The following is a 23,946-nucleotide window of genomic DNA, read 5'->3' on the forward strand; positions in this document are numbered from 1 at the left end:
CTGATGAACTACTACAAATGTTTTAATAAAAATCTTATCAGATAAATCACTATTCAATGGTTGTCACCTCACAACTGCTATATAATTTTGCTACAAGACCAGGGTTGTAGAGTCAGTCTCCACAGTTTAGATCAAAGTAGATGTTTTAAAGTTACAGGAACTCTCCTGTAGCTACATTCCCAAAGAAGTCTTTTGCAGCCACTTACTGGGGGGGGGTGGGGGAACTTAAAATTTTTGTTTTACCTCCTTGTCAAAAATAATCCCTAGTGTTTCAGGTGACAATATGTATTTTCGCTTTTTTGTTGCAGTTACTGCCACACCAGGTACTTTATCCTTTCACTTGTTCCTGAAGAACTCGTGCAGCAGCACATGAATCACACTGATACCGATCACAGGTCAGAGAAGGAAATGGAGAACAAGTCTTTTCAGTCAACTGATATGAAAGAAAAAACAAAAAACCCACAACGCACACCACATGAAAGAGTCCAGAAAGCAGGAACAGAACTGAGGGGAAAAACAAGCGGATGTAAGTAGAAGATGGTATGAAAAGTCAGGTCCCCCTCAGGGTGGAGGAGAGCAGCCTTACTGAGATGCCTGGCTCAATCCAGCCCAGCAAACTCAGCGTATTCTCCAATTAGTACTTCTCACCCTGCTTTAATTTTTCTACTTTGGAGTCTCTATCTCATTTTTGCCATTTTTTTCCACCAAGATCAGCACTGAGTAACCTATTGAACACAGCCAAGCAGGTAGGAATTGAGCCTCAGAGAAGCTGAAAGCGCTGTCTTCAGAAAGGTACATTTTGGCAGCGTCATGACTGTACTACAGCTGGTCAGTCTTTGCAGCAATGAAAAACAGAATCTATCAGGTTTCTGGACTTGAAATTTTACCAGTGCCCCAAAAGAAAGATTCTCGACATTTAAGGGCTCTGATTCACAAAGAAGCTGCTGAAAGGCTAGCAGGTCACCGCGTATGAAGTGAGCTGCAGGAGCTGTCTGCCTGCACGCTTGCGCACAATGTCAGCTGCTTTACGGTATCTCAGAGAGCACAAAGGAAGATCATTTACTTACTCTGCTCTCACTTGCTGCACCACTGTAACAGGATCAGTCTCGACCCTCATGCTCACTAGATGTAAATAACACTTCAGCTTGTCCAAAATGTAGATCCAGACTACCTACCTTTGTATAACTGATGGTGCCATATGCCTCTTCATGAATTTCTTAGGGAAATCACAAACTATGTTCAATTGCAGGATTGTCCCCTTGACAAAGATTATACCTAAGTTTGACACCTGCATTATAAATTGCTCCAAAATTACATAATGCTTTTATAAAAGTTAATTACTTTTGTGAGAAAATAAAGGGTAGAATTTCTACATTGAACATATAACTATACTTCCATCAATTTAGTTAATAACCTTCTCATGCTTAGTATCATCAGAGGAGCTGAAGAAACAAGAGGAAAAACCCACAGTCCTATAAATATCATAACATTCATGGTTATGCATCAGTTAGCATAGGAAAAAAATATCTAAAGATAATATTGAAAGCTTCATATTTAGGACATAACTTTCCACAGCTGAAGACAAGCCAGTAATTCAGTTCTTGTTTTCACTTCATTATAACAACTATTATGAATACAATTCTCATTTCCTCTCTTCAGATCCCCTGCTTGCTGATCTGAGGCTTGCCTTTATCCTCAGCAGTGTTAACTGTTTGCTGAATTCTCTACATTTACCAGTTCTGTTGTCCATAGTTTGAAAAGCAGAGAGAAGCTTCTTCCAGCAGAAAATAGACTATCAACTCACAATGAAAAGCAATCCTTGTGAACAAATTGAATCAGCAGTTCTGCCGAGCGCAGGGTTAAACCCTGCTTATTCCCTGACCTCTCAAGTGTAGTAACATTCTTATAAGAGATGACCCAGTTTATTATAGACATTCCTGGCACTTTGCCAAGCCCCTCATAATACTCACTGTGCATGCAATATTTGTGGTGCAAATCTGGTGTCTATAATTGGTATGAATAATTGCATTGCAGTGGAGTGTCCTTACCCCATCTTTTATTAGAGCCTGCTTTTTTAAATCAGTTTTTATGCATGAGTTGAAAATGTTTCACACCACATGCACAAAAGCTATACACAATCTTCAGATTATTAATAAAAGACGTTAAAAAATGAAAGAACTAGAGCTTTAATATAAATGTAATAACTATTGCATTTATGCTGCGGCTGAGCACTGTACGTTGCTAACAAAAAGTTATGTTTATTGAAATTGCAGTGAAATCATATTAAATCAACAGTTCAGTTCTGATGCTCTGTGATGAAATGTTCTAAGGTAATGGTTATTTCTAGCAAACAAACCTCTCACAACAAATTTTAGTCACTACCGCTCAGAAACTCTATCACAGAGAAACAGCAAGAAATCTCAGAGAGTAATACTTTTTTTTGTATATTTTAAAGGTTCTTTAAAGTTTAGTAAAAAGTAAACTAGGACAAACAGTGACACTTACTTCCTAGCAATCCAGTATCTTATAAATTGGAGGCACTTCTTACTTTAAGTTACCCTAAACAAACACGTCCAATCTCCTTTTGAGCCAATCTAAGGCTAGCTTGATTTGATACCTACTCTTACACTGGAACAAGTAAGTCCGTATCTGCTTCTCCACACTCTTCATATTTTTAAAGCTCTCCATCACACTTCTCCACTCCCTCCCAGTCACTTCTTTTCAACTCTGAAGAGATACAGCCCATTTAGTTGTTCACTATATGGCTGTTCTGTGCCTTTGATCACTGTCACTGCTTCTCTGTTATATTTTGGGAGGAATGGGAAGATCAGAAGTGCACACAGCATTCAAGATATGAACAAATCCTAGATTCTTCTATACAAGCATAGTGTTACCTTACTTTGTTCGCCATTCCTAATGATGCCAGCATTCAGTGCTCTGAACTTTGACACTACTTAATGTTTAACTGATCTTTTCAGAGGATTATCAATTCATATCTCAGGATCTTATTTGTATGTAATAATAGTTATTTCTATATCAATCATCACACATATATTCCCCCTTTCCCATCTGCACCATTTAATATTATTCTTACTCTTCAGTTTATTATTTCTTGATTTCATTGCCCATACACAAATTCTGAGGGTCTATATTTCCCTTAACACTACCAGCATATTTAACCTCATTAAAGCTATGCCAGATTACACATTCCTTCAGTTTGAGGTTTTAATTTCAGGTTTCACAACTGTCACAGAGCTGTCCCCCATTTCAGTGATACCCAGCCTCCTGCTACAGAAGCAGTCCTGCTGCTTTGGCTAGACACTGATGCTCATACACAGTGTACATTGCCCATGCAGGAGCAGTGCAATCGGAAGCATTTTTGAAAGAACCATACTTTCCACAGACAGGCAGAATCTGCATGCATTTCCACACAGTAAAGCCCTAAAGACTCCCAGGCCATGCATGATTCTCCCCAGGGAAAAATAATGAAAGGCAACTGGTGGCCATAACTACCAGAGCGATTCAGAGAGCTGGTATCTAGACACTGCCTTTCCCTGAGTCTTGACAGGTCCCCTCTCATCACGTGAGCAGGTAAGTACCCATCACGAGATACCTTCAATCTTCTGAGGACAAAGAAATGTACCTGAAGGCCCCTAGCAAAGCAAATGACTAGGAGAGAGTTGCTACTACCAGCTTCATTCAGAGCAGAAGATACAGCAGCAAGCTGCACAGCCTTCAGGCAAAAAGGTGTTTGGAAACGGACTGCAAGCCAAACAGCGTCTGAAGGCAGCCTTAAACTATTATTGCTAACACACTGCTAGTGCACAAACTGTTAAGATTTCTGGAAGAGAGACTTTTTGCATCTTTTCCCACTGGTTGGGTAAGCTTGAAGTTTGCTGCGGTGGAAGCAGGACTGATAAATATTTCATAGTACCACAGCTTGAAAAGAGCTGTAACTGCTTCAACACTCAGCCAAAATTACATATATTCTGTTAATATGTGTTTCTTAACCAAACACAGCTAAGAAGGAAAAAAAAAAAAGGAAAAAAAGAAAGAGATATCAGTGCAATAGAATAGTCTAGCCAAAAAATTACCCTCTAAACTCCAGTCATCTCACTCCATAATTTCCAAAACCAACTTCCAATCCACACAAACTGACAACTGACCCTTCTTCTTGAGATTTTGAACTAGTTTAAGTAGTGAACATTCAGCCGCAAAGTAAACTGATATTTAGACAGTAATTATCATGATTCTTACTTAATCTATTAATGTCTTCCTCATATTTGACTACAAAGTCTGCTTTTCCAATTCCTGGCCAGATACGACGTATTTCCAGCCTGCAGGATCACAGCGTACAATAAGCCTAGGTGATTTGTGGAACTTAGGTGCAGCATGACATATAATAAAAAGATGTATTTTGTCTGAAATGATGGTAAGACTTGCCTTCTCTTTGCATTAACTGAAGGATTGCTGTTGGGAGTAGTGAAAAGGTGCTGTTCACAGCAAGAAGGTCATGACATGCTATGCATGTTATTATTATCTAAGGTAAACATTAACAAAGTGAAATACCTTGAGATAATGTGGTGAAATATTTCACAGAAAGAGGAAAAACATTAACCAGTTATCCAAATGACACAGAAAACATGAACAAGGACAGTGTTCACAATTCAGTCCTGTTGAGATCTTCAGGTTGGCTTGCCTGTCTCTCTTGCTGAAGACTCTGACTACCTTACTCAGACATGCTCTAACCAACTTGACTAAAATACAGCTTTCTTCCCCTTGCCCTTCTAGAGGAGAGGAATGCAAACAGGTGAAGAGAACTTCACAAGTTAATACTGGTATAATTTTAAAACAAAAGGTACAACTAAGGTATACTTTGACTTTAGGTAGCTTTAATCCCTATGGGTTCTTATTTTACTTTAAAAGCCACTCTAAGATATTTTCCCTCCAGTGCATGTGGGCTTACAGCAGCAGCCAACAGTTTGCATGAGACTTATAGACCGTAGTCCAATAAGGTATTTTCTTTAGTAGTTATATTGATGTATCTCCCCCACCTAGTCTCCTCCACACAATCCAGCTGTCTTCCCCATGCCCACAGCTGTGCCAGCACAACTGGTGGCAGGTTTCACACTGACCAGCTCCTTTACCTGATTCAAAGTGCATCTACTGTACTCTTTCTGTGACAGGCAGGACTCTGAGGGGAGCACTGTAATGCCACTATCTCCAGAATTTTATTCAAATAGGCAATATGGAAAAAGCAATTTAAAAATAAAAATTTAGCACGGGAACTCTCCACTCATTTCAGGTATCTGCCCCCCAAAATACATGCCAGATGGAGAGGCCAGAGACCCCAAGCTGAAGCTCTAGGCAGATTCAGCCAACCTACCTATGGCAGAAGTTCCACCAAAGTGCAGCAGTTCACTGTTCAAGAAGGTATTGAAGCCATCACTACAATGCAGTGTTGCTCCAGGTAGGGGGAAAATACAAGACCAGCTCCCCCGTGAGTTTCTCCACTGAGGGCAGTGTTCCATTGAAACCTCGCACGAACTAGCCCAGGCGTTAACATGAAAGACAACTTAAGTTTCATTTAAAATCCCACCCAAGACCCATGCTACATACCATGTGATTTACTATGCCTGCTTCTGAAGGGTGATGGGCAGAAATAATTATAACACCTTGATCTGCTCTCTTAATAACTTTGTGTTTCAGACTTTCTATTAAGACCACTAGAACAGTTTCTAATTAGACATTTAAAAAAACCCCCAAAAACCAAACTCCCAGTCTCCCCCCAAAATAAAACTTCACAACTAAGCCAGGCACAGCTTACCTAGATTCAACACCTATGTGACAAATGCTTTTCATAGTTAGCATACCAAGTCATAGCTACCATAAACACTAACCATTCTGCTAAGACATCAGATGACATGTAACTTAAGCACAGTTAGTACACTCAAGACTTAAATGCAAGGACAAAAGCAAATATGTTTTCCCCCTTTTAATTGTCTTCAACCAGTATCTTCACTGCTATTTTTGAATCCTTGTTACCCTTCCACCACCCTGTGAAAAACCAAAAATCAATGCATTTGTAAAGGCCAATGCATTGCACATGCACCACGACTGAATACAGAACTCTGTAATTTCCAAAGACATTCTCATGAATAACTGAGAGGGTGATATTTCTAGACTAATATTCATTAACAGTCAGGATTACGTCATCTTACAGCATAGCTGAGCACACTAGAAAGAGCTTCTGCAGAACTGCACAGTTTTTATTTCTCTCTTGATGCAGTTGAAGGACAGGGCAAGGAAAACAAAACATCAAGGCAAAAGATTAAAAATTCAGAGCATCTAAAGGACTATCTTCTCCACTTTAAACAAAATACAGATTAGCCTTTTTACTGTTTGAATGGCAGTAATTGCCATAATCGCAGTTCTACAACTGTATCCATTCTATTTCTGTTCCCTCACGGTCTTTCTTCAAAAGACTTTCACATCTGAAACTGAAGTTTCCTAGGAAGTAGGAGCTTTTTCTCTCTTTTTGTTTTCTTACACCTGTGTGTATACAGCAGTTTTAGAGCGCCAATTCCTAAACTTGTCTCCTTAGGAAGGCTAATTATGCATTCAAATCAGAGAAAGCGCATCCACAAATCTGGAAACAGATGTTGTCAAATGGGACTGTATTAACCAACAGGCTTTATGCATTTTATTGATTAACAAAGACACAGGAGTAAAGGTCTAAGGAAAAAGAATTCCGTAATAACCATCCTTAATAAACAGGCACTTCCACATCCTTGAAGGTTGTAAACTTACTGCAAAAATTTATTCTACAGCTTGTGTCAGATATCTAGCACAACCACCATGCCTCAACAACCTATCCAGTGCTGGAAAGTAGGGGACAGCATCATGCCCCACTCCCTTTACTGCTCCCAGCCACATGCTCCTGCTGCCAACTTTAAGCTGGCTCTGGCACTTGTCTGATCCCCAGTAAGTACATTCAACTCACTAAAGACAAACTCAGCAGAAGAGTATGCATCTGACAGGTCAGACGCTTGACCTGGATTACCTTGCAATTAGATACTAGTACCAGTGCTATGGATGGGGTGGCAGTGCACCAGTAGGGGGGGGGTGGAAAACCTCCCCCTTTCAACAGTGATGTGTTGTGAAATCAGCTCAGCTGAACAGTGAAACTGTACTCTAGGACACTCACCAGCTGCTTGGTGTCTTAAAAGGTCATTAAGTGATAGAGGGAAGGTGCCTTCCAGAAAAGGGCTACATTTAAAAAAGCCTACTCAAGAGAACTAGGACTCAGGAAAAAAAAAACCAACAAAAAAAAAGACGGAATAAGCAACAACAGAATTTGTATAAAAGTACTGGTTCCTCTGGGAGATGCTCTTATAAAGTGTTCTCTATATAAACAGAAATAAGTGATACTACCAAAGTCTGCAGAAACTAGAAGTGTGGTACAGTTAACATCTAGCAAAAGCCTGAGAGAAAACACAATTAATGTGGTGGTCCTTAGACTCCTACTTATACAGGAAATGCTACCAAACTCACACTTTTTGAAGACTAAACAGAAGAACTGAAAATCATAAAAAAAAAAAAGAAAAAAGTACCAGGTACAGAAGGGAGAAGAAGGCAAGGAAAGGTTCTTCCATTACCTAGACATCATTGCCAAAGCAGCACACATGACGCTCACAGCTCAATGGTTTGGGGGGGGTTGATGGGATAAGTTTGGTTATCATGATAGCCATCTCCCTAGCTATTGCTTCTGATATAGCTGGACTAATATCTAACAGCCTCTTGAAAGCTTGGTTGTACCATCCAACCTGCAGGTTTAGGGTGTCTTTTCATGGTAAGCAAGCAGAATCGACATACTCTTCAAAGAGAAGCTAGCAGACTACTCTTGAATGGAAATGCTGAACAGTAATCAAACAAAAGAGTTGGACAGAGGTATTTTCCTGACAAAAGCTGTTTCATACCTCGTGTTATGGTTTGGAGTCATTTGTGAATTGAGGACACCAACTTGGCTGATTCTGCCTAATGTGAAATGACATATATGTGGATAAAATTAGACTTGATAAAGTTACTACAGGTAGTGTGGACTAATTCTGTGAATGTGCAGAGTAGCTGAAGAGGGAGCTACTCTCTTAAGCATTCGGTTGCCTCAATTAACAATCATTTCACTTTCAATACAAAAAACTTATTCTGAGCTCTAAACTCTCAGTCCTTATCAATTCAGATGTTATATTTCAGCTAAACGCACTATTCATATATCTGGGTATCACATTACTTGACACAGGATTATGACCTTGACCTGCTTTTAAAGATATACATCAACTTTACATTAAATGAAACATTGTACCTGCAGACAATGTTTGTATTAGTCAAAGTATAGAGGGGAAAAACCCCCACACAATATAAATAGAACAAACGTTTTCAAAAATGCATTTTTATAAACTTTTCATTCCTTCACTTGATGCATTAGATACTTATATGGAGATATACTTACTGCTCTTTTTCTGGAACAACCTGTAATCCAAGGCACAGTAAGGTTTCCTGAAATCTGTAGAGGGGAAGGAGGAAACAGAACAGAAAACAACAACAGCTTAGGTTGCTATAATAACAAAAACTAAGCAGCTTTCAGAAGACTTCAGTATTGTGCATTCAATTCTGACAAGAACATCTTTAAAACAGGTTAAGATTTAAAAGCAAAACAAAGTCACGCATAGCCTTACTATTGTAAGGCTAAAAACAAAGGGTAAGGGTAAGATAACACAACGGCAACTCGGGTGTTTCTGTACTTTTGCTATCTCAAAACTTGTATTTCAGAACACAAGCTTTGTGTTCTTCACTTTCAATGCGTCACAAAACTGGTAAGATTAAGCAGACTGGAGTTAGACAAGGGCCAATGTGTGACAGAACTGCTGTCACATATTTTTCAATTACAACAGTTAAACTTTCAGAAAAAAACCTATCACGTTAGTAACTGAGCTATTCAATGTCAGATGTTAAGGATTCGCATATTAGCAGAAAAACTAGGGACATCAGGTAGGAGAAGGAAGGGCAAGGGGTATGAAGACAAAGGTTAGCTGCCTTGATTCCCATTGCTTCTCCATCATTCCCAGAGGTCAGAATTTATTAAATAATAATCTTGGATTGTTTTTCCTGGCCATCTGAAACGTGTCACAGCCTGGAATATTTTAGGCTTATTTAGGATTCCATGTTCATCTGCTGCTGCAGACAACCAATGCTTGAGAGACTAAACATAGCTCTTGAGAGATTAATCAATCTCAAATCATTATACACACTATGTATGTGAGGAAGAAAAATCTCCGCACTTCTGCTGACTGTATCAAACTACGCTAATCGTTTTTGTATTTGCGAAGTGCTCTACTAATGAATCTTGTAGCATGAGCATAACCAAATATAGAATACCTGGTACACTTTGTCTAGTGTACAAGCCATAAGATACTTTCATTCTTCAAGCTTTTAGCTGGAAGCACTTGGAGGTGACCTAAGGTCAGACACTTTCTTATTACAGCACAAGGCGGGTTGACAGGGGCTAGAAATGAACACCTTTCCCCCCTAAGGGCAAGTTTACACCAGCTTTTGTGTCTAAAATATTCATTTCTTAGTTGCACACACACATTTTAGAAATTCTGTATAAACAAGTTAGGTCTATTACAATTCTATATCCCACACAACAGCTTCACACCACAGAATCTGCTGTAAATGCATCCTCAGTATCCACCCAGATGGCTTCTATTCACAAATCTAAAGTGGGGCTACAGAAAAAAGTGCTTTTCTACATGAATAAAGCAGTCAGTCTGGCAGAGCACTAATGGTTACTTGGAAGACAAATGCACACAAGTTCTGATAGGCGTGATGCCAAATACAACCAAGTTTATCTTAATATAACTACTTGAAAGACAACATGCATGCGAGTATTCTGAACTGGTTCTATAAAAAAGGCACAAGGGTTGGGTTTTTTTACATTTGGGTTTCTTTTCTGAGTGAGATGGAGAGTTATCCTGCATCCACAGGTAACTCCAGTCCTAGTCCAACTGGGAAGCTACAGTGAGTTGCAAAAATGACAACCTGAAATGCTTGTCTCAGAAAAGATATTGTGTCTCAAATGGCAACTCTGGCAGATGCTAAAGAAAGTTCAAAGGTACAGCGCCAATGCTATTACCTTAATTAAAGTGGTTACACTAGATGAGGTCCCTACATAATCTTTTCCCAATTCACCTGTAGATTTACTGTCCCAAATTCAGTGCACTGGAACAAACCAAGAGCCCCAACCCAGTCCTGGTTGCTGTGTGTCCCAGCATTACTCGAGGCCATACGCAGTGTTTTTGCAGCCTGCTCACGGTTGCTGTCTTCCCCAGAGACCCACAGGTTCTCCCCACTCATGCAGCTGGAAGTATTTCATCCCAGAAAAAAAGTAGAGGAACTCCTGTGACAAAGGTAACTCCGCTTCTGTTACAAAAATGAGAGTCACAAAACACTTTATTCAAGTCTCTTCTGAGAAGACCATGTTGGTCACACTAGCAAAAAGCTGCACTGCCCAAAGTTAGCAAGAAAGTCCTCCTCTTGTCTTCCAAAGTTCCTAGGGAAATAAACAAATTGCTCTGACATGTTAAAAAAACCCCACAAAATAAAAATGGATTCCCGTTTCTTAAATAAAGCAAACTTGCAGCTCATTCATATAAAGCAGCATCCTCAAAGTGAATCTTACAAATAAATAAGTATATAATATATCTAGACACTATTCTGACATACTGGCTGCAAGGCTTAAGATTTTCCCTTGAAGAAGGCAGGGCTAAATTAGATAACTGTGCTTCAGTGTGTATAACAAAGTAATTAAAAATACACATACTGTCAACAGTATTTTTGTCCCTTAGGGTTGGGAAAAGAAAACCAAGACTAAATCACGATTCAGCCTTGAGGAAGAGCAAGAATAGCCTCTCTAATTCAATACGCTTAAAGCCAAACCAAGAAAAGCAAGTAGGTTGAACAATTTGTTTAGTGAAACTGCTCAGGCATTAAAATTGATCACTTTATTAAATTTACTCTTAAGTTACACTAACATGAATTTGATTAATTGAACCAGTAAGGAAGCTATAACTAATTGCTAATTAGATACCCCACCAATACATGACAGTAATTACTTCATTAAAACACAAATCACACAGTCCTGACTTTGAAGAAGCATCTGCTTGGATGTTTAACTACTTTAATAATCATGTAGCTCTGGTTTAATCTGTTTTTAAATTTAGGAAGATTTACCTAAGTTTAAGGATTTCATTCCTACACTGATGGATACATTAACTAAACACAGGCAATAACATTAACAGAAACTGACTCCATACAAAAGAAGTGTCATCCTGCATAAGACTAAAAGAATTCAGACAGCACCTGTTATGAAATCTATGTCTCTGGAAGTTGAATATATAAATATTATTAAGCTATAAGCTACATGAAATAGTCATCCTGGACTTAAAATTAAGGGGAGGACTTGGAGGAGCAATTTAAATTAGTGCAGAACTGATGATTCTGACAAAATATGTTATCAGCCTAGTGGGGTACACTGTTTGTTACACATGACTTTGAAGGCAGTACGTGAAATTTTCTTGTCAACGTGATATATGAGCGTTGGAAGCATCACTCTCATACACTAACACCTCTTAAGATACAGAACTTACTTTTGCATTGTTCTGGAACGTGCTAAAAACTCCCAGCAAGGAATGCAGTGATCTGGAGAAATCAGCACTGTCGTTTCTTCAAGGTACGACGGCACCTAGCCAGGCTGTAGGACACTATTCCTTTGCAGCTTCCACAGAGCCATGATACTACATCCTCTGACCCCACAGCTTTTGCCCTCCCTTATAAATTCTCTAATACTGAAGAGTGTCATCTCAGAGGTGCACAGCATGCATGCTTACGGGAAGAAGTGAATTAATAGCAACCTGGCCAGTTTTTCCAAGGTTTAAAGCTCTGGAACAGCAAGGGATACCACAGGAAACAGGAGCTCCCTTAGTCTAAGGTGCAATCCCAATCCAAAGAACAGTGTCTGTGAGAGACAGGTGTGGAAGTCAAACAGGGTACAGATTAATTCCTCACTTATCAAAAAAAAATAGGTACGTCATTATAATGGGGGGGGGGACACACACCCAAAACAGAGATCTTGTTCTGATCCATACCACACCACATGAACAGATAAAATGTCACCTACCATGAACTGTTCCTAGCTGTTCAAAAAGACTTTGCCCCTACTCTCAAAAAATCCCAAATCAAAGTTATTTCAAATTTCACTTAAGAATTAAAAAAAGCAGTAAGAAATACATCTCACTCATGCTTTTTCAAGAGTGAAATAAAGTACCAAGAGCACACAGCTGGAAGTATCAATAATGTATTTCACTTCATGAAACTTGAGAAAAATTTCCTTAACTATTGTCTGCACTTTTGCAGTTTTACCAGCCCTTTATTGAACAGATGTGCACATTTACAGCTTTTCTTCTTCTATGAAACTGGGATGTCAAAAGTAAACAGCATTTAATGAATTTTATAACTCAAGTAAGAACAGTAATAGCAAATACTGACAGACTATCTGAGAAGGAAGAAAGGGAAAGAACAGCTCGTCTAAAGTGCTCAGCTTAGAAAAGGCTATAAATAAGAATTGCAGACGTCCATCCCATCTACTACATAGAATCTACTCCAGAGTATATATGCTCATCGAACCTCAGGTTTACCAAGAAAAGCAATAATTCTGGTGAAAAGTGGCACTTGGACACAAAAGCTTTCTTTCAAATCCTCACGAGATAGGAACAAGTCAGAAAAAAAAAAAAAAAAAAAAACAACCCAAAAACCAAACACAAAATGCTTCACGAAGTATTGCTCCCTATACTAGTGAGCAATGCACAAGAAAAGACGGTATACTGTTTACATGGTTCACTTTCAGGATAAATTAAAAAGGTAATAACAGGCATATGCACAAACGTAACACACGCAGTATCACATCCTGTCAGTCTTAAGACTTTTATCTCAGTGTCTCTAGACTATGTTGTGCTAGATGGCATAAAAATCCATGAAAAAAATCAATTTGGATGTTTCCTGCACAACTATTGCTCCTCTAGTCATACCAAAAAATAAAAAAAATGTAAGCGTGTCAGTGTCATAGCTTCTTCTGAACATCCTTTTAGTTCTTCACTTATCTGCATTTAATTTTCCCCTCTCAGTATCACTGAAGGGACTCTACTACAGAATGAGGAAATAATGGGATTGAATGTAAAAGCGATATTTGAATTAGATGCTGTGGGAGAGGAAGAATATTTGCTCACTTAGCGTCTCCCATCATCTTAACCACCCTGCAGGAGACCCTAATCCCTAACAGAAAATGGGTCCAAGAGATTGGCATCTGCACAGGGGGTACAGGCAGTGCTGATGGAAAAGCTAATCCAAGCTGACATTAATGAGGGCAAGCAACTGTACAGCACACAAATGACAGCATGATCCCATGTTCTGCCCTGTGCCACATGCAAAGTATGCCTACAGAGGAACAACCAAGGGTATCGCTGTGACATGTGCTGGCAAGCCATGTCAGGACAACACAGACTTTAGCATGCCTCAGCAGTCGTAGGTATCATCCTCTTGTAACCAAAAGTTGTTCTGTTGAATCTATGAAGCCCACACTGACCTTTAATATACGGCTACCCACTGCAGCCATGGGCTCAGCTATACAGATAAGAGTGCTATCATACTACAATCTTACCTGCACTTTTGTTTAAGAAGGAATTATCTCTACTGAAAGATGTAAAAGGAGCGCAGCTTGCAGAAAGGCAAACCTATCGCTTACCAGCTACCAATTTTCAAAGAAAACAGTGCTTATCTACAACCTTGTCTTCCAGGTTTGAAGACAGATAAATTGATGGATTACCTGGTAATTATTTTGGTTTTGTGACAGCCTCAGTTGACTTGAAGATGTAAAATGAGGAGAAAAGGTACTTCTTGATGGATTAGCACTGTTATATAATGTATTGGATGTTGTGTGTAATGAGGTCCGTGCAGGCAAATGGTAGTCTCTGTTATGATACAGAATATTGTCAGGCACGTCCCTGGCATTCACCATCTGTGAACTACAGCTCACATTTCTCCCTGGCCCGGACAAGGCTGCACTTTGGTTCTCTACTCGAACAGAGCTGCTGCTTTCACAGTATCTTGAATAGCTTTGTATTTGTGCTCCCATGGATGCTAGTTCTTCTTCTCTAGCATATTCGTCATCCACGTCTCCAGTTTCCATCGCAATGGACAGACAGCTGCCTTCCACCGAGCAATGCTTCTGCGCTGCACTTCCTCCCACAATTCTTTGAGGTTGATCTGTAACTGCCAGAGAAAACACTTCACGTATTTCCAGGTTTTGCGTGCTACAAGAAGGGTCCCTGGTATTAGCCCTTTGTCCAGGGGGCACATGCGATGCGAGAGCTGCATGTTCTGGTTTTTGTAACCTTTGACAGCCCACGGGTTCAGCTTTACAGGGTCTGTGACATATCATCGGTTTCTGAGGTAACACCAACTCTGCGGTCTGGACTGAAGAACCACCATAGCTTTTTTTAGTGTGACTATATATGGAGTTCGCAGAATTCAGTACGCTTGTTTGCCTAGATAAAATAATAGTCTTTTCCCCTACTAATAGGGAAGCATTTTTACAATGTGGTACTTGTCGTCCTATAGGGATGTGCTGCTGCTGAAACTCTGTATCACTTTTTCCTGGTAGTCGTGGAATAGAGGTTTTATGTATGTCTGCCATTGAAGCATTTGTCTGTTTGGTGGATCCTTGCCTACCAGATGAACTAGCAGGACTGTATATACCAGTAACTATTACATCGTTATTAGAAGAGGTCCAAGAAGACTGCTGACTTTGGGATCGAGCAATATTTACCACATTTCTAACTGCTGCTTCTGGAGGTACTGAGGGAGTAGTAGGGACAGTCCCTGGGGGAGTGCCTCCAGATTCTACAGCACTCTTGCTGCTCATCTTCCTTCGTTTATTGCCAACCCACGTCTGCAAACAACAAACAACAACAACAACAAACAAAACAAAGTATTAAATAAGCAGAAAAATTAGGCAATTCTATTTTCAAGCAGATTTGATGAAATGTTAAATGTTCAAGTTGAGACCTAAGTTTACAAATATGTAAATCACTTACTGATTATGCAGCGCCTGAACAATACAGGGTGGAAATCCATGCCTCTCATGCTTGTGATTCGTACACTAATACACGAGAACCCCAGTCTCAATTCCAAAGTCCCAGTTTCTCAAAAATCCTAAGACTGTAATCATGCCTCCTGTCCCAAAGTTACCCTTAAGATTTATTTCATTGACACCGTTGTGAGTAATTCCTCCAATTTTAAGTTTTTAATATTTAGCACCTTGGGATGCAGAACAATCACTGAGGTACGTAGCTAAACTTTTGCAACCAAGTAACAGAGATATGACCTTCAAAACTGCCTTGAACAGAAACTGCCAAGTCTTGAATTTAGATGAGAGAAAGAAAAAGAACTCTTTCTGTTAGACAACTACAAAACAATTTTGTGAAGTATTTAGACATATGGACTAATTCCTCCCCTACCAGCTGCACAAATCAAGATCTGATGTCAAAAACCTGCTTTTGAAAGACACCGATAGACGAGATTAAGACTACTGGGATTAGATTCCAACAGAAGTTTGCCATTACGGACATTTCTGAAAGTGATAATGACAGTATATGGTTTTGCGTAAAAGCTAGTAGAGGTAAAAATTGAAAATGCAGGTACTGTGGTAGTTGTGCACAGGTTAAAATGTACTGTTGTTTCAAACACACAGGAAAGCCTGTCCTGCAAGTAACACATTAAGATATAGCTAAAAGAACTGAAGGGGAAACATTAACCTCAGTATTTCAAGATAAAGAGAGTTAATCTGGTGGAAGCACCAGCTCTAACACTGGAAGTGTAACTATTCCTGGCAATTTTCATGATCAGAGAGACAGGACTCGCTCAATTCTTTCACCACAGTATGTCTGTACTTAATGTGAGGGCACAAGCGAGCAGGATACAAGTGCCAAAGAATGAAAAATAAGCTTTTGCATCTGCTTATGCTGGTTATTAAAAGGATCAGATACACATATAGAGATACAATGAAACAGTTTTCTGCACCACTCTGGATGTCATCTGCTACATACCTAAAACCAAACCAAAGCAAGATCTCAATGTTCAGCAACCCAAACCAGCTGATTTAATCAATAAACTCCCTCACCCCATTACAAGCAAACTGCACTGAGTACCTATCTCGGGTTTCCATCTCATCACATGAAGGGAGGAAAGCTTTCTTCACATACGGATACCTACTACGGAAGTAAACAGATTTTTCTACAGAAAAATAGGCATCCCTGCCATATGGAAGCATGTTGAAGTCTCCATTCCATTATACTCATTTTTGGTGTCAAATTTTACAAAATGCCTAATCTAAGGCATGATTTGTTGCATGCAATAAAATCTGTTACTAGTGGTAAAATTTTTCTTCTCAAAAGTAAGTTTAAATACAGAAATTATAGCCACAGATCTCAAGTTACTTTATTGCATAAAACAAATGTAGAAGATGAATTTTTTTTTTTTAAATTTCTGCTCAGTCAATAAACTTTCAACATAGAAGTTATAATTATAATAGAGACACTGCAGGTTTTAGACCAGGAAAAGAGATTTCATTCCCAACTTTTCCACCTGTATAGAATTAAAATCTGAAGTTTTTCCTCACAATTTTCCTGAAAAGAAATGCATTCAAAGAAATGTAAATAACTTACTAGCACTACTATTCACTTGGGATTAAACTACAGTTTCATGAGACAGCACAAGTCAGATTTGCCACTGCTGAAAGAGTCCCATTCTCCTGACCATGTCCCCAGCTTCTTACTCCCACCATTTATCCAAAAGCACCCACCTGAAGGATCAGCAAGTGCAACTCCCCCAAAAGGCATAAAACTGAATTGGCAAAAAAAAAAAAAAAAAAAAAAAAAAAGAGACCGTAAGTTTTGGTAAGGTTAGCAAATTTAACTGGGTTATTCTGAAACTGAATAAATGCGACAGATGATCAGCACAAGAAGTAAGGAGAGAAAGAATTGTGCAGCTGGGAGAAGGGAAAGAGGACAAAACCTCCCTTTTTTAGCGCTGTGAGACATTAGCACCGAGAATAATTATGTAAAACTATATCCTTAGACCGAAAGGGAAGCTCCACATTGTTACTAGCTTGGTGGTCATGGTATTAATTTCGGATGTGACAGAGGAGTCATTAAGTACAAAATATCCTAAGAAAAGGGACACGAATCTTTGTTCCAATCAAGTTCCCCAACTAGTAAGTTTCGGGAGCACTTTCACTAACACTGAAAGCATTACTGAAGTTCCTAACTATTATTTAGGAGGAGGAGAAGATCCCAGAAGAGATGATACATCAAAAGTCCAGCTGTTAAGAAAATTACCTGGAATTTAAGAGAGCCTGATTTTACATTCCCAGTTTGATTCAGGCAGAGCTGGAACTTCAGACTGTCCCACAATCCAGATACACACCACAGAGAGACTGTCAGTGGTGCCTGCCCATTAGTTTTGACCAGAAGGTCCACCCTAAATCTGAAAATAAAGCGTCCTCAGGAAATCTTTCAAGATGTGTAAAAGAATAACAAAGCTGTAACTCTTCTGATATCTGCTGTTGTACTATGGGGAGAACCCCACACCACCTCCCTGATCACTGCTCCCAGCACTCAGTGATACTGTGAAAATCTGACTTGGAGAACTTCTGCACTTCCTCAAGTCACATTGCTCACATTTCATGTAAAGACAACAAGCAACCAGCAGAAGTATACTAATATTAATAGCCTGGTTTCAGTCATTCAAACCTGATGTAGCTAGAATACATCTCTATTAAATTTGAAGAGGGACAGGGTTTTTTCCCAGGAGTAACTCTACTACATTTCCTAATTTTGAAAGGAAGAACATATTTTTATGTATTGCAGTAAAAAAATCTGTAGAGGTTTACATCAAATAATAAATAGGACTTTTCTTTTTTCCAACCCAGCTCAAGACTGGAAAGACTAGATGTAGTTCTATGGGACAACGTTACAGAAATCCTGATTCAGGGCAAGAATATGTTCATAGATTTATGACATCTGAATCATAACTGTTACATTTCGGGAATTCGTGTTCCTATTATAGTCATATCTGCAAGTGCCAGCTGCAACACAAGTATCATTTTGCTAGACATGGTGCAAAGAAGTACTAATTTCTGTCCAAGAGTTTTATAGGAAAAAAAAGAAAAAAGAAAAAAGGGGAGGATTAGGAGAGGCAGAAAGGAGGGCTGTAAAGAAAGAAAGGTAAGATTGTGTAAAAATATGAGAAATGCAGGACAAATGCTGGGTCTGTTTCCATTGCACTTCACAAGCAGGAAAAAAGTTCAAGTATTGCAAATAAGGGCTCAGTAAGGGCAGAAAACTAAAGGAAAAAGGCTGTAATACATTATTGCAGTAAGGGAAATGGAGAGGGACAGGGAAACATGAAGACTGAGAGTGAACAAGAACTGCAAGTAGAAGAGAGACTGGCTGCCTCCTCTAGGTCCTTCAATCAGAATAAAAATAGAAAAACAGGCCCTGACTGCATCATCAGCATCCAGATTCCTGTTACAACTGTTTGTCTGTTCCAGGGAGTCTGAATTTCTGGCTGACTTTCAGAACTTCCCACCATCTAGAGCTGAGAAAGTAAGTTTTAGTATTTTCAGAGTATTTTGAGGGAGGGGAATCCAGGTAAGAATTAGGAGGGGTTGTTATTGTCAATATAACACTGGTACACCACTTAAAAAAAAAAGTAGACTGGTCTTACTTTTTCCTCTTCAGTGTCCAGTGTTGCAGCAACTCCTGGTAGTTCCACTACTGTTGTTATTTTTTCAGCTAATGCTTCATGATTTCTATTTCTGCTCTGAGACAACAGCCATTTTGTTGTCTAGTGTTTCACAAAGGGATTATTATTTCCCTTCCTGTGGAATTCACAGACTTTGGAAGAGCTCCCGTTAGCACTAGTGACATTCTTCTTTTATAAGAAAAGAATGTACTCACTGTAAATAACCATGAGGGACCACAATATTTATGATTGTGACATGGAATACAAGTGTGACAGAGTGTGTTAAAAGAAATACTTCTACAATTATTCCCCCAAATACATTAGCTTACAGAAATTTGTTTAACTTAAGAATAGTTCCCTAATAACATGACCTTTCTTTGATACAATACATTGCACAAGGTTTCTACAGGGCAAACTAATTTGCAATTTAATGAATAAAAAAAAGCCAACCCCAAAACCCAAACCATAATATCATCAACAAAAGACAAACAACAACCCAAAAAAACCAAAACAAACAAACAAAAATCACTCCTTGTGCAATCCAGGCCCCTGCTAAATACAGCAATCATGTGAAGACATTTCAGCAAAAACAAACTATAAACAGACTCACTGGATAAAAATGAATGTCACACACACATACTGAAGTCTGATTTAAGACAGGTATGAAGTTAAGAGACTCCAGCTCTCTACAGATATTTTATGTAAAGAAATGAATGTGTATAACTTTTAACATACAAATTTGGAAGGCCTCAGTACTTACCCTGACTACACTGAAGTCCAGTTTAGTTTCTTGTGCACACTGTAATATGAGCTGAAAGCAATTTTTACTTTGATTTGTCATTCCATTTTCATAATAACGCTGTAATATCCTTTGTTGTTCTACAGTAAATACAGAACGCAGATTCATCTAAAAATAAAAGAAGATACTCTGAAAGTTGGAATAAAAACTGTAATACTTGCAGAATGCACAGCCTCTCATTTATGCTTGTTGTGATAACACTAAGTGTTGACATGTTTTCTTTACAGAGTCCTTGACCAACACTTTTACTTACTTTCCAAAAAAACCTGTTACAGTCAGCATTAGTGATTCCTTTGTGATGGACTCGAGTTGAACAGGTGAACTACATGTTTGGAACAATACTGACAGCTTTTCATAAATAAATAAATATTACATTGTGTTGCTAAGTCCAAGAGCCTCTAGTTTCAAAGAAAAAGTTTCTCCCTTAAAAAAAAAAAATAAAAATAAAGGCATTAGGCAATACAGAGTAACACCAACAGCTCCAACAATATTGGCAGGTCTGTTTCCCCTTCCCTACCAAAAAAAAAGAGACAAAATGTGAGATAAAATAAAGATGACTGTTTGGCACGAGTAAAGTTTCCACCGTCTCCAACTTCAGCAAATCCTACACTCCATTATGGCTAGTCATGCTACTCCTGCTCCTGTGTCAGCACCGGCACTTCCCAGCTGCGAAGTCACAAAGATCAAGAACCAGAACAGAAGACTAACTGGGGAAAAAAAAACCAAAGAGAAGGGCTTTAGGCAGTTCTGGTCCAGCCCACTGCAATGCTAATGCTCTAATATTAACAGAAAGGAGGGACCACCCAAATCACAGCCCACGTTTAGAAAGGTTCAAGCTACTGTGAAACTATACCCTGAGGCTATAAATCAGGCTTTTTAAGAACACTTAAGGGTTGTTTTACAGGGGTATAAGCCAATGCTGGCTACAAGACCGCAGGATCCGTTCCTGCCCCTTTGCTTTGTCCAAAGCAGGGCTGAGTTTTTCAGCAGGCTCAACCAGAGTGAAGAGACCCAGGCTAACAGCGACTCCTGGGGTCTTGTTTGCAGTCTGCTGAGCCAGCTCAGCACCGGGTCCCCCCATGAGAGCGCTTCGCTGTATGGGGACAGGGCAGACAGGGATCGGGCAGCCGCTCCGCTGCCGTCCAGGCCAGCGGGCACCCAAGGGCCCAGCCGGGGAGCAGCACTCCCACTGGTCACACTGGTCAGCACAGGGCTATACTGGGCCACGGCAGAGGCGGGAGGTGGCCAGGGATGAGGCAGCCTCTTCAGCAGCGGTTTGATGAACACGTTAAACCAGGCACAGCTTTGTTACGCACGAAAATTTATGCCCTACCTTGGAAAAGGCAAACAGCTGAGTATTAGCAGGTACAGAACAGACTCCCTAATGGCAAACTGAATTTTTATGCTCGTTATATGGTCTGTACAGGCAAAGAATATAATCCTCTGGTTATATGTAAGAAAAGAAGAGCCCCATCATCACAGTATTTCCAGAACGGGGCCTTTATCTTGTCCCAAACAGGAGGCTGCCAGCTGAGACACCACAAGTGCTGGCCAGGAACAACCTGCATTGCATCCGACCTCGTATCTCAGAAAGCAAAAAAGTCACCAGCCACAAGTTATTTTTAATACTTTCAGTACATGTATCAAAATAATGCAGAATGAACTAAAGAATAAGAAACCGTACCATCATCTTGTAGGAAACTAAAGGGGGTGAGGGAACCCTTTGTAGCTACCAAGCTTTTAGTTACCAGGTTTGGAAATTTTCGATGGAAAAGAGGAGAGTAGCAATATACTTAATCTTTGCACAAGAACTGCTTCTAATTTAGAGCAAATAGAATTATTAAGGGCTCAAAAAGCATGAGCAGACACCCAACTCCTTTCACGTTATTAATCAAGATGATTATACTATGTAATGGTAACGGATATTAGAGTTCAACAAGCCTCTATAAAGAAAAAGATTAATATCTAGGATTTGGAGTAAAATGCTTGTAGGCCAGAGCTTTGACTTTCCTCTGTATGTCAACAGACAAGAGAAAAATCACTAACTACCAACTTGTAAAATATTACTGTTTTCTTTTCAATAATACTAAAACCAGAAGATGATTTTTCAATCACATTTTTATCTCTGTTCCCAATTCTTAATTCACCCTCTCAATCTAGTGCATTATTAAATGCAGCACTACCAGCTGCATTACAAGTCAGGCTTTGCCCGAGTTATGCCTCCCCCAGAATGTGTATTCAGTCACAGTCAGAGCTGGGCAAAGGAGACACTTGCTCTGAATACTCCGCTGTTTAAAGAAATTTATAGCAAGCAACAGAGGAGACAATTATTAGCCCATTAACAAATCAATAAAGTTCATAAAAACCTACTTTATAAAGTTAAGAACTGTCTTCAGATCTCCCATGTGGATATGCATGATGATGCAGCCACCATGCAGCCACCAACTGCTTTATGTCACTTTTAAAGAATAAGCAAGAGTTAATTTTGTGATTCTTTTTCCTCCTGCAGGATTGGCAGGAGGCAGCTTACACTTCTGTGTCTACTACTCTTTCAGTACCAGTGGTCCTGTTTTATTCAGTTGAGATCAGTTCCCACAAATGACTTCGTCAGAAATAAGTTATGAACCTTCTATCTTTCCAGATCTAGATGAAGTCCGTCATCCAATAGCTCCAGCATTTCTATACATAGGCTCATCAAAAAGAAGCATGCTCTCCAAATAGTTCATCAACTGCGAAGAAGACTCCTCCAATTGCAAGATAAATTTTTAGAACCAGACCTGATGACCTGCAAGCGAAGATGTGTGTCAGGTGCTTAACACACTTTTTAATTATGTGGATTTCTGTATCCAAAGTCACTTCTGTGTTAGAATACTTTCATTGTTGTGTTTGACATCTGTAGTTTAGATAAGGACAGGGTGGAGCATTTTGAGGAAATCTCTTGATCTTCAGATAAACCTATATACATTGCATGACAGACTTCCCCTAGCTAAGCTCAAGAGAGGTCACAGTCTGGTTTAATAAGCAACTCATTTTTGCAGTTTATTTTAATCACTTGTAAACTACACCTGCCAACCAAAATACTGGTATGATTCCTTAGTAACTTCTGCCTTGAATCCAGTCAAGCACAGCTCAGAGGATCTGTGCAGAGGCCATCAGAAACTGATTCAAATAAACACATTGCAAGACCCTACAAACACAGAGTTATGGAAGCTGACTCATAACTTGAGTTTACATTCCAACATCTAAACTTTCAAATAAGCAAGTGAGGATTTATCAATGGTTTTGTTTTTGTTTTTTTAAGTATACTGAATCCTAAGTCAGTAGGCAGTTCTGTACCATTTCCCACTGCCATCTACCCACACACATATTTACCAAAAGTACAGAAGGGACATTAAAATATTCTTAAAATGTCATTACCTATCCTGCTCTGTAAATCAATCTTATTCGTTCTGCTCTGCCAATTAATTAATCCTTTTTTTTTTTTTTTTTTTTTAAACTGCCTTTTACCAGAGGCAACAGAAATTTAGGGGCAAATTGCGGAATAAACCAGACCACACACATACTGTTCAGCAGGGCTATGCAGGCAGCTACATCTGTCCAACAGAAAACTTGGGTCCAATTCTACTCAAAATATTAAACTCAGAGCAAACCAACCAAACCACTGGATCCACAGGCCCACTACAACAAGACATTCTATTACATCCCATAATACTTTGAACTATCCTACAGTTGCTTGGTATAACATGGTTATTAACAAGTAGACCTTAAGCTCCAGGCAGCGCATAAGCAATAGATAACCTCAACATACAGCACTAATGCCTAAAACAAAGCCCCCAGTGAACCTATCGGACCCCCAGGAAGCTGCAAGGCAGTTTTTGCTATTTGGGTTGCAGATGTAGCACAACCTCACAAGACGTGTGCTCTGGTCATAGCTGGGCAGGAAATATGACTTTGCATGAAGATCTTGGATTACACAGAACAGGAGAAAGGAAATTAAGAATCACAGTTTCTTTGCTTTTTAACTGCCTATATAATAATCTCTAACTAGGTATAAAAGATCACAAGATTACTATTAGAAGTAGAAATAGCAGTAATAATCTCCAAGCATTCAATCTCAATATTGTAGGACAAAACAATAACTGGCATACTGATTTCATACTAGTGTGTAGAACATTTGGCAATATTCCTTCTCTTGCAGGTTAAAAATTTAGTGATAGTATGTAATCTGTAAA

At 39.2% G+C, this 23,946-nt stretch overlaps 1 protein-coding gene across 12 annotated transcripts in view; it reads right to left on the reverse strand.

Annotated features, from left to right (window-relative positions):
- Positions 1-23,946, reverse strand: part of HDX (highly divergent homeobox) — a 54,900-nt gene that overhangs the window by 26,220 nt on the left and 4,734 nt on the right. For 4 of the 12 annotated variants that reach the window (XM_029996993.1, XM_029996991.1, XM_029996990.2 and 1 more), the window contains 3 exons: positions 19,676-19,822; positions 13,937-15,061; positions 8,510-8,563 (listed from right to left, as the gene is read on the reverse strand). In XM_029996993.1, coding sequence (XP_029852853.1) covers positions 8,510-8,563; positions 13,937-15,061; positions 19,676-19,822 — 1,326 coding nt within the window. Of the gene's footprint in view, positions 1-8,509; positions 8,564-13,936; positions 15,062-16,972; positions 17,014-17,507; positions 17,656-18,897; positions 18,994-19,650; positions 19,823-19,967; positions 20,138-22,340; positions 22,726-23,946 lie in introns of those variants that run through there. The other 8 variants (XM_041119099.1, XM_029996999.2, XM_029996994.2 and 5 more) reach the window with 8 other exon arrangements.

The sequence above is a fragment of the Aquila chrysaetos genome, chromosome 21, assembly GCF_900496995.4.
Source record: "Aquila chrysaetos chrysaetos chromosome 21, bAquChr1.4, whole genome shotgun sequence".
NCBI classification, from domain to species: Eukaryota; Metazoa; Chordata; class Aves; order Accipitriformes; family Accipitridae; genus Aquila; species Aquila chrysaetos.